This window comes from Neolamprologus brichardi, chromosome 1 (assembly GCF_056152115.1).
Source record: "Neolamprologus brichardi isolate AB-2024 chromosome 1, ASM5615211v1, whole genome shotgun sequence".
Classification (NCBI taxonomy): domain Eukaryota; kingdom Metazoa; phylum Chordata; class Actinopteri; order Cichliformes; family Cichlidae; genus Neolamprologus; species Neolamprologus brichardi.
In genome coordinates this window covers 18,666,446-18,678,089 of record NC_142104.1, presented here as the reverse complement: position 1 = coordinate 18,678,089, position 11,644 = coordinate 18,666,446, and the positions used below count along the sequence as shown (strand labels likewise).

Below are 11,644 nucleotides of genomic sequence, written 5' to 3'. Positions count from 1 at the left end.
ATCAATATCTTTATTTTTTTAGCTTTTTCATTATGTCAGTGACAGTTTTAATTCTATAGCAGTTTTTACTACATGTAAATTAAACGTGTGCTTACTGTAAAAGATAAAAAACATCAAAAAACAACCATGCAGTTCTATAAAAATAAAACCAGAAAGAAGCGCACACATACTAACAACTACTACTACTTTTACTACTACTACAAACAGTAATTAATTGTATGCTCGTGAGAATAAAAAGGTTTTGAGTTTGTTCTGTTTCTGTAATAATTGCTGCCATCTCCCTAAGTGACCACACGGTGGTGATAAAACACCAAGACTGACTCAAATCATAATGTGACTCATCTTTTAATGCATCACAAGAATCAGAGATGGTAGAAAACTTTATTTCTTTTTCGTTTTGTAATCATTTATCTCTTATTTATTTATTTATTTTGTTCCATTTAAATAAACACACACACACAAAAACACACACACAGTATATGTCTATGCATGCAGAGGCACCCTGCTACACTGGTTACACCCAGAGGCTTGCCTGACCGCCCAACATTATTCCAAGGCAAGCCTCAGTCTGACTGGAGACTGGTTGTGAGAACTGGATACCAGTGCCACCCAAAAATCTTAACAGGGATTTTCTAAAAGGCCTTTGAGCTGCATTTTTATTTGTCTGCTGATAAAACAGAACTAAACTTGGGAGCAACCAAATTTGAAAAAAAAAAAAAAAAAAGGGTAAACAGGCAGAAGTGGAAATGAGTTTCTAAAAATAAGTTAATGTTACTGTTTATGTCATTTAGACTGATTACTAAGTATTTTTTGTATTTACTAGATTGAATGCAGACTGAAACGTGTATATCCCAGGACACACTGCCCCATTAAAATGTCAAAATGGAATCCTTTATTTAGTGAAAACCAGCAAGCTTAAACTTTCGTCATTTTGGACTTTTGATCCATCTCTTCCCCTTCATGCTTTTTGAAAAGGATTTATATGCTGTCATAAATGCAAATCAATAGATTAGAGGTCCTTTCTGCATCATGCTGTTAGACTGTGACACCATGTCTTTGTAACTATGTTTTAAATTACTGTCTTACACACTGACTCTATACCTAATTTGGTAGTGGATCTTAAAAGTTGCTGAATAAAGCTGACAGTATTTTTTCTTCATCAGCATGTTAAGCAATTACTCATGATTAGGTTTAAGAATTAATATTACTGTCCCGTTAAAATAACTAAGATTCATAGATGTACTTATCACCTGGTTTATACGATCATTTGTATTTGGTAATTTGAGTCAAACACTGATAAGATTTTTAATAAATGAAAACTTCATATGTTGAAATCCATAAATTGTGCTCTTTACATAATGTTAAAGTGTTTGTATCTCTTAGTTTACAGTCTCATGCGTCCAAACATTATGAAGATGGTGTGACCAACATCCCCAAATTTGTGTGAAGCTCAAACTATTATTTCACATGCAATACACGGAGAAAGAGTGTTTTAATGTTGCCCTTTCACAAACTTATACCAGCTTCTGCATGTTTCATGGTGTTACATTACAAACCTCTGTATATAACATGATGTTTAGACACTTGTCAAGTTATTCAGTGTAGTTAAGTATTTCAGTTTTGAGGTCATTTATAGATTTGCTCTGCAGCAATACTTTGGTCATGTAGGTAATCCAGATCTATTGTAATGGGTTACACACACACACACACACACACACACACACACACACACACACACACACACACACACACACACACTCACACACAACCCCGTTCAGCTATCTTAGTCAGGACCTTCATTGACATAATGGTTTCCCTAGCCCCTTACCCTAACCCTAACCATTAAAAATGAATGCCTAACCCTTACCCTAAACCTAACCACAACCTAATTATAACCCTGATCCTAAAACCACATTTTGAGCCCCAAAAAGGCCTTCAAACTTGTGAGGACCGGTGTCTGTGTCCTCACAAGTGACTGTTGGTTCTCACAAGTATAGTAGAATGCAGATTTCGGTCCCCACAAAGATAGCTAGACAGGAACACACACACACACACACACACACACACACACACACACACACACACACACACACACACACACACACACAAGACCCTGTTGCATCTATGCAGGATATAAAATGTTTAGAATAAGGTCTCTACTAGCTGCAGACTTGTAGAAATGATCGTGGAATAGTGTAACATTCAGTGAGTACTGTAATCTGAAAGCACGACCTTTAGCCTGTATGAGTTTTCCTTTGCCACTTTTCCTAAGAGCTAAGACCCCACTGACATTATAAGCTACGCCCCTGCGCTGGATCATAGTACCATCTGCCTTGCTGTTGGCTCTCTCTTTGAAGACAGCTCATGTTTATTAGTCGTCCTCTTATGTTTGAGTCTGTTGTTAGGGGACGACAAACTTGCGCATGCCCAGTTGCCCTCCCTCCAGGAGCTAATGAATATTTAACAACACTCGCGCTTTGATTGGACCGAGTTTCCCGTGTTGTGTTTAGAGTCGGGCTCCCTCCGTAAATTGACCATCCGGCTCGTTGTCTGAGGACTGCTGTGCTTCTGTCAGTGGAGGACTCACGTCTGACTGTACAATAATGGACGGAGGGCACCGCTAAGGAGCCGCATCCATGCTGTCTGGAGTTTACCGGGAATAACTTGTGTATATTTTGGATTTGGTCGCTTGGCTTTAGGTTAAACAAGTCAGACCTTGTTTTAAACAGCGCTAACTTCCCCGAGGTTCGCTCAGATACTGGATCGCAGGGAATACGACATCGAAGACTGCGACTGTTGTGAGGACAGAGGATGGTAAGCGGTGTTTACACTGGCTGAGATAGTAGGGCACTATTTGTTTAATATAGTGATCATAATCCAAATATTTGCCACGGAGCGGCGGTTCCTTCTTCTAGTCTGCTTATAAAAGTTGTCTCGGTGTTAAACGTGTTTATTTTAAATATTAATTGAAAGCTTTCTTAAGTAATATTAACAAAATTCGAACTGGTAACTCATATATCCATAAATATAGCTCACAGATTGCTTCACTGGAGGCTTTTAACAGAAAAAAAATATTAAACCACAATCGCTGCTTTATTAATCTTTGATCCCTGACGAGTGTAACGTATCCTACGATAAGAAGCGGCAACCTTGGCTGTTTCAGGCAGACTTATAGTTTTTACTGCCTGTGGTGAAAGTCGTCAGAAAGCACTGATAAATTAGGTTCAGTCTCTTTTGTTATAAAACCGGTTAGCCTTGGAGGACAATGTGTCAGGTGGAGTGGAGTGTGTACTGTGTGCACCTTACTTTGTATCGGTGCATCACAGAGAGACAGGTTTTTCCTGGTTTCTAATGCCATGCCGGCAGAAAACACACCTAAAGAGAAGTTATGGGAGATATTGTATGTTTTGCATTTTGGAAACATTTCCTCAAGCCAGTCCTCTTAATAAAACAGCTGATACAGACTTTTAGCACATTTCCACTTAATGATATGGCTGCATCATTGATGTTGGAGACATGATGTTTATCTGAAGGGGGGGGGTGCAATATTTTGTTGTGGCTTGTATATAGAAATATCCTGAAAGGCAACTGAAAAACGTACCCACCATTCAACTTAGGAACCTCTTCCACGTGTCTGTACAGTACCTCAGACTGTAAACATGCGTTGTCCATTTAAAACAGGTAGACCTGAAAGCTGTTTGCATTCTTCGAATCCTAGGTGATGCAGTAAAACCTGTCGGTTTGGTTGAGATAATGTCCAGTCAGCACAACATATGTAATCCTGCAGCATTTAACTCAGCTTTTGTAGACATTGTTGACACTCACACACTCTTGCTAAAGCTTTTTACACAAGGTTAAGAAGAGTATCAGTTCGTGCAGAGAAAATAGTCTGTCACTGTATCTGTCTAGAATAGCAGACACCAGCATCGCTCAGTGGTTCCTTCTCTGCCAGATGCTGAATAGCAAGTCGGCATGAGAGCAGCTGGTTTGCATTAGTCTCTCCAGCAGGGAGGTGCATACTTCATCACAGAGCTGGTGCTCCATTTTCAAACCCATCACTGCTGTAGAGATTTGCTCTGGAATTCAAGCCCTGTCCCTGAAAACAGGATGAACACCCATTCTGTGGACCTGGGGAACTCGTTAGTCTTGTCGCTGCGGTTCAGTGTGCACACACACTCCTTGATCGGTTCCACACGTCTTTGTTACGGAGCCAAGTTTTCCCCACTTTGCTGTTTGGCCTGATGGACCCCATGAGTGCTGACTCATTCTACTGTTGCACTTGCTGTAAATCAGTGAGGACACGAGAAGCTTATAAATTGCTTATAAATGTGTCAAACACATTGTAAACACAAGTTGTCAACTACCAAAAAGTTTTTGAGCTTTCTTCTATTTTGCCCAAGTGTCAAATCTGGTTTTACTTCACTCTGCAACTGCAGATTCTCTTTTTTGATAAGAAATTAAGCACATCCATTACTGCTACTGTTTATTATTATAAATGATTACAATCAGATGGACTTTTTTTTATCCCTTTCTTTGGATTTGTTGGTCGTGAACACATTCTGTGATGATATGATATTTTATTACATCTTCTCATTTGGACAAAATATCTTTACTAAAGCTGAAGTTGGAGTCAACTGAAGATGATTTCCCAAACATGAAATTGCTGGACTTCCTGCACAGACTGTGGCTGGATCATTGGGACCTTGGCTGTTATAATAATCTTTATTTCTTTATTGCAGTATGGATGCTATAAAAATGTTTAGGACACACAACAAAGGCAGGATGAGACTTTTGGTTTTGATTTAGGGAAAAAAAAGAAAAAAGAGGGACTTCAGACGTCCACACAACACGAGTGGAGGCTGAGAATTATTTCCACAGAAAAGGTTTGATGAGTGACCTGTCACAAAAGAAGCATATTTTAATAGTCGTGACTTCATAGTAAGTGATATAGTGATGGGACATTGGGTATTATTGTAACTATGAAGCATGATTCATTGGAAGTGGTTAGGTGGGGACAGCTAAGCAGTGTTTTTTTCTCTCTGTGTTTATTTATTGTGTTCCCTTCACCCGAAATTCCCCAGTAACTGCACAATTTGGCTCTGGCCTTGTTTTTAAAACACTCAAATCTCTGCCTGCTCTGCTGTAGTTCGGCTTCAGTCCTCAGCCACAGTGCTTTCAGTGATGCAGAGAGGATTCAGCTGCTTCAGCTGATCGCCAAAGGTCACGCCCCAGAGCGAGCGTTCAGTGGCACAGTTTCTCTGAGATTGACAGTAACTTTGATAGTAACTCTTTTCAGTGCGACTTGTAATTAAACAGCTGAAATATTTTTTATTGAGTCATCACATATTATCATTGCATTTTTATTAGCTCATGTCAGTGGAGCTTGTCAGTCAGTGTCATTGGGCTGGCCATTCACTTTATACCAGACTGAAATATCAGGAATAATTTGTTGACTTTTTAAAAATCTCTCAATTACTTTTAGGTCAAATGTGTCTGATGGAGCATACATTTTATAAACAATTTGTCATGAATTCTGAACTTGTAAGTTTAGCTGTTTATTTCAGTTTGAGTTTCAAATGGAAGCAATGGCTTTCTCATGTATCAGTTGTCTTTGGTGTCCAATGGAAAAGCTGTAGTTTATCTGGCTTAGATCCTTCTTTCCAGCTCAGTAACACAACCAGCTTCTCTTCCATTTTGCAGGTAATCTGTTCATAGAGTAAAGGATAAATTAACTTCCTTATAAATGCTCTTACTGTGTCAGCATTATCCTGTAGGCATGCTTCGTGCTAGATGTTTGTTTATTCTCCTTGTTCTTTTACCCTGAACGAAGCAGTGTCCTATTATACCTGCCTATTTGCATGTATGGCTTACCTCATCGCAAACCAGGAACAAGGTCAGACTCATGCAAGTGCTCTTAGCCTCCCATCATCCCATGCCAGCCAGCACTCAGCCACCGAATCACCTTTAACTCCACCTTACATTTGTCTTGATGCTGCTAGCTGTAGGAAATTTGGCTTGTTTGTTACTGTTTAGCCCGATTTGCTCACAATGAAACTGTGCTGGCACAGAAAATGAAAATATATGATGTGTTTTTGTGTTTTTTCAAGAAGCTTGATACTCCCTCTGACACATTAGTTATTGTTAGTGAGTTTGCTTTTGTTGCTGCTGGCTAATAGTTAAGCTAATAACAACAAGGAATACGAATGTGAGTCAAAACCAGACACAACCTGAAATTTCTGCATTTATTAATCGATTGATTTGAAAAAAAAAGTGAAAGAAACCCACACAGTTAATTAAAAGGGGACCTTGTAACCTTCCTTTGGTTTCCTATCAGTCCAAAGAAATGCTTGATCGGTAGGTGTGGGTATGTCTTAGCCCTGCAATCGACTGGCGACCCCACCTCTCGTCCGCTGTCATAATCTTTCATTCATCTTTGAACAGCTAATAGCAAAAGTGCACTGGATAAGATGGAGCCAGTTCTCTATTTGTGGATTAAGATATATGGGGAAAAATCACACAGCTGTAGACAGTGATCAAGGAGGAACAAGAACTTAGTACAAGCTTTTAATACAAGGCTTGTCAGCTTTTCTATAAAAGACAAACTGACTGGAAACAAAGTCAGAATTAGCTGGTTTGAATTAGCTGTCTTTTCTGGCACATATCCTGTGGCAGGCCTGAGTCACTGTGGAATCACCCACTGACTTAAGTGTCCAAACACTATAGTATTGAACTTGATGATCATTTATAAACACTAGTTCAGTCAGGGCTGTTATAATCGAAAGAAGCATTTCCAGATGCAGTCATTTACATTTATTGGAGTTGCTCTGGTCAGAGATGCTCCCGTCCATTAATCACATGAGGAAAAGCAGAAGAATCCCCACCCTGTGCAAAAACAAACAAACAAAAACAAAACATCAATCCCTCTGGCCCTGCTGCACATCCTTTTCTGTTGTCGTACCATAAACCAATCAGCTGTCATTTCTCATGAGTCGTGCATCAATCGAACCCCCCAAACACAACCCAGTCATGGCAGTTTTTAGTGTTTTATTTTGAAAAGGCAATTTACTGGGGTCCAATCTTCCTTATACCTTGTTTCAGTCAGCAGCAAAATTTAGTCAAACGCAGCAGGTATTACGAACCACTGCAGTCCAGCGTTCTGTTAATCATAAACTGGGAAGCAGCGCAGTAACTTTCTGAACTAAACAAGCCTGAGTTAAACCTATGAGTCATTAGTTGTCTTCTCCATGAGTTCACTTTTATGGAGTCAGCATCATTAAAATCACATTCATAATTTACATGCATGACACTTACGAAACTGTAGGAGACAAATCATGTTTATTTCAGCATGAAAGCACAGGGATGATTAATTAATTTATTTTAAATCTTATTTTTTCCTAATGCAGAGTTGCTTCAAACAGTCCAGCTACTCGTTTTATTGCAACACTGTATCAAGTACAGTTTTGGGCTGCAGTAAATTAATTAAGGTAATGCTGTGTTTTGTTTGGTTTGGTTTTTTTTTTTTTTACAACTTAAGTTTTCCAGCAGCTGAAGTCTATTTCAAGTTCAGATTTTTAATAGACACAAAAAAGCAGAAGCAGTACCTCTAAAATCCAACTGCTCTGATTCATCTGGAACTGATCTCAGTGACCTTGGCTTTACTAATTTCCTTCTTTCCTGGCAGTCATTTGATAATGTCAGTTGCAACTGTAGCTTCTTAAAGGATTTTTCTGTTCACGGTGCACTATGAAACGCTGGATTCGTTATTATTATTATTATTATTATGTAATCAAAAACAAAGCCATTTTTGGCAAATTACCGTAACAAACAACTTTAAGGTTTCTTCCCTCAATGCCAGACTGACTCTTACCTTCTAAGAAGAGGAGACAGCTTTGAATAATTAGTTGGAGCAGAAGGTAACGTGGAAAGCTGGGATGGGTTTTAACATGTATTTTTGTGTGCTCAGTTTAGCTTGACTGTAGTTTGGATTTCACTGATTTGAGGCCCTATTGTGGCACCGGCATGGCTATGAATTGGTTTCCACTGCAGATAGTTTGTTTATGTTTAACTGAAACTGCTTTAAAAGGGAAAACGCAGCACTTAGTGACATGCCTCTTCAGCAGACTTCCACCCTGAACCACATTGTCTTTGATGTTCTGTTTTTATTAGCAACCTTATTGCTATTGTCATCCATTTAGGAGACTAATGTTTAAAGTATCCATTCACTCTTGATCATTATACCCTCTTTATATGGGAGGGGCAGCATTCAGCCCAGCCCTGCAGGCATAGCATATTAACGTCATCACAGCCAGTCGGTGCTCATGTTTCCAAATCCTCACAGAAGAATAGATTCCTTTTATTATTCCTTTGTAGAAGCTCAGATCCATAACAACAGTGTGAGAAGTCTAAGCATGGAAACTCAGGGCAGGCTTGTTGTTTGCATTATTTATGATGGTGTCCCAGTTACATCCAAGTGACCGCTGTCATCCTTGAAGTTGTGAAGTGGAAAGATGTCAAGAGAACCCACAGTCTCTGTTCAACAATCTTCTACAGACAAAAATATGGAGCTGCTAATATGTGGAGCAGCTGGTTTCAGCAGGTGTAGAGTGGAAACTGGTGTTTTCCTTTCCTCTTTTCCAGGTGAGGAACATTCAAATCCAGTCTGTGATCCACGACTGTCAGATGGAAAAGCATGTCATTCCCAGTACAGTACACCTATATTCACAAGAAGCTGTTCCTACACACTCTGCACGACTCTATTTTTAGTATCCTAATATTTATATTTAGTATTTGCAGTAACAATTTTTAGTTGTGCTATTTTTAGTACATTTCTGATTTACATTTTACTGGAAATACCTGGCTTGACAAAGACGTTAAAGTGATTTAAAGATCGCTGTCTGCTGCTGGTGTTAAATATGTGAGTCTGGAGGCTATATATTTCTCAGTATGATCAGAAGTCATATTTCCTCTCAGTCTGTATGCAGCTGTTGTGACAGATTGCCTCCTTTGTCATCCTTTTTTGTGTTGAGCCAAATGTGACTGCATGTTGTTGCAGTGCTACAATATGCGGTTTTACAGTGATGCAAGATTGAATTTTACCTTCATAGTTATAAAAATATATTTTTAAGAGGTTAAACTGGTCAGCAAGCATTTCGCTACTGGGATCTAGCACGTCCCCTTTTGTTTGTTTGTTTTTTTTTTTTTAAGTAATAATGGTCATGAAAAATGTGAAGGAAGGTGTTTTTGTTGATCCTGAAATCTGTGAAGTGATGCTCGACAGTGAGCTTGAAAGAAAACTGAAGCCTATCTGAATCAGCAGCATGGGAAGCATTCGTGCAGGTTGTCCTTGGCAGTCACGGAGCAAAGAATATTGCTGAGCTTGTGGATAACATGCTGAAAGCATATCAGCTAATGCGTGCCAGAATGTCACTGAAGATGCATTTTTTACATTCCCATCTTGGCTTTCTTCCATCTTGTCTGGGCGGTGTTTGCGATGATCATGGAGAAAGATTTCATCGAGATATAGAAGTGATGGAAAACTGTTATCAGGGAAAAATTTCCATACATGATGGGCGACTACTGCTGGTCAAAGCAAAGAGACACGGATGTGCGGTACAAGCCAGCAAGAGCTCAAACATTTTTGACCACTGTCTTCTGGTTAGTTTTCAGAATAAATGTATGAAAATATTTTGGTGGGAAAAAGCTTTTTTTTTTAAAAAGTGTGTAAATATCAGTGATGTGTATCTCAAAAACCTGACGTGCAACTTAAATCTGATCTATTATCTGAAAACTGTGTTTAAAAAAAAAAAAAAAAAAAGGCTTGTCTGTGTTTCCCAGTGCGAACAAAAGACTAATTTGTAGACCAGTTTTATCTTTAACTGCTTTAGTTTAGAGGAAGAACTCCTCTGTGTGTTAAACTGTGAATGAACTCTTTAATCAGACTCCAGCTTTTAACTGTGGTTTTCAGCATTGCTTCTGTGTGTTTGCATGTGTGTGTACAGAGCTTACTTAGACCTGAATGAGCATCCCCTCACTGAGAAGCCCAGACTGGGTCGCTGCTCCTCTGACTCCACTCTCTTTGCTTCTTCTGCTGAGCTCCACCTCCATCTCTCATCATTGTTTATCTTTTTCCTCCACCATGGAAAGGCCAGCTATCTTAGTCAGCGGTTTCATCTGCATCTGGCCCAATTACATGCAGTGACTAATCTCACACAAAGTACAAGCGTAAGCAGCAGAGACCAGGTGGGAATTCAGCTTAGAGAGTGGTAACCCCTTAAGAACTGTTTGAAATGTTTTGGATCCCAACAAGCGTTCAAGAGGGGAAAAAAAGAAAATCGGTCAAAATCAACCCACTAACATAAATGTGTGTTGGAGCGATTCCCTGACTTGCTTTGGCGTTACTGAGGAGACGGTGATTGTAGCAGCTTAGCTGATGTAGTACTAGAGGAAAAGAGTGACTGAATATCCTGTGTTTACTTTTTGGTCAGGGCAAGCAATATTCTTTACAGCTCACCTGCAGAGAGATCAGACTTCCTTGAGATTGTTAACCGCAAACAGTGACATGCCTTTTGCTGCAATGGCTACCATATGGCTCTGTTTGGAAGAGCGAAACCAGGGTGATAAAGATGAGAACGCGTACCTGTTTTCCCGACAGCTTTAGTAACTTTATATAATTTCAGTAAGCAATGAAAAAAAAACTAACTTATTTAGGGAAGCTGAAGGCGGGAGGTTAAAGCTCATGTTCACGCTGTGCTGAAACGAAGTACTGGCAGGGGCCAACCTTTTAAATCTGTTTGGATTTTTCCAGCATTATCGTCAATTTGTGTGTTTACGTTGTGTAATTATTTAGGTCTTTGTTCTTGGTTTTATGTCATTTGTCTGATTTACACAACTGACCAGTCCCGATAGTCCTGAAGTAACCATCGGATAGAGTTTATCTTATCACATCCCCAAATCTAAACTGGGGAGTAATGACTAAACATCTCCCAGGCACTAACAGGTGGAGGCTGTGGTTGTGGAGGGGGCTGAAACTGCAGGCAGCGAATCATCGACACGTCAGAGGGAAAGATGGGAAATTTTGCTGCTTAAATAGAAAAATAAACAAATTAGGAGGTTGTGTTTGCTGTGCGACGTGAGGAGAGTGGGTCGTGTTACGTGTGTGTGATGCAGTGCAGCTCGAGTTGCCCGGCTGATCTAACTCACAGCCTCCATTTAGTTTTTATGTCATCAACCCAAATATGTGCTGTTGTAAGTTAAGTGCTGCGTGTGTGTAATTTCTTAAAATAGACTTCATGAAATCAGCGCTAGGAACAATATATTTAAACAAAGCTCCGACTTGGGATGGCAGCACAACTAATCTAATATCTGAGGGCTTATCAGATGTAGGGTCTCGCTTTAAACGGTCTGATCCAGGCCAAAAGTCTTAAGTCATATCAACTAAAATGCTTTCTTGCTGTCTCCTTTAGTACGTGACCAGTATTAGCTTGTCTTGTACTGCTGTTCTTAGGATAAATTTAATTACAGCAGCTTTAGCTAAAATATCCTTCAGTTTTTCATGATGCGAAACAGGATGTGGTCCTGTATCCTTTTCTCTGTACTCGTACTGCTAGCGATCAGCTTCACAGAGCATTCCTCAGCCATGTGCTTC

At 39.5% G+C, this 11,644-nt stretch overlaps 1 protein-coding gene across 2 annotated transcripts in view; it reads left to right on the top strand.

The window, feature by feature from the left end:
- Positions 1-2,544: 2,544 nt before the first annotated feature.
- Positions 2,545-11,644, top strand: part of myo1ea (myosin IEa) — a 52,468-nt gene continuing 43,368 nt past the window's right edge. For both annotated transcript variants that reach the window (XM_006780103.3, XM_035905411.2), the window contains exon 1: positions 2,545-2,814. In XM_006780103.3, coding sequence (XP_006780166.1) covers positions 2,812-2,814 — 3 coding nt within the window. In that variant the 5' untranslated portion in view covers positions 2,545-2,811. The remainder of the gene's footprint in view (positions 2,815-11,644) is intronic.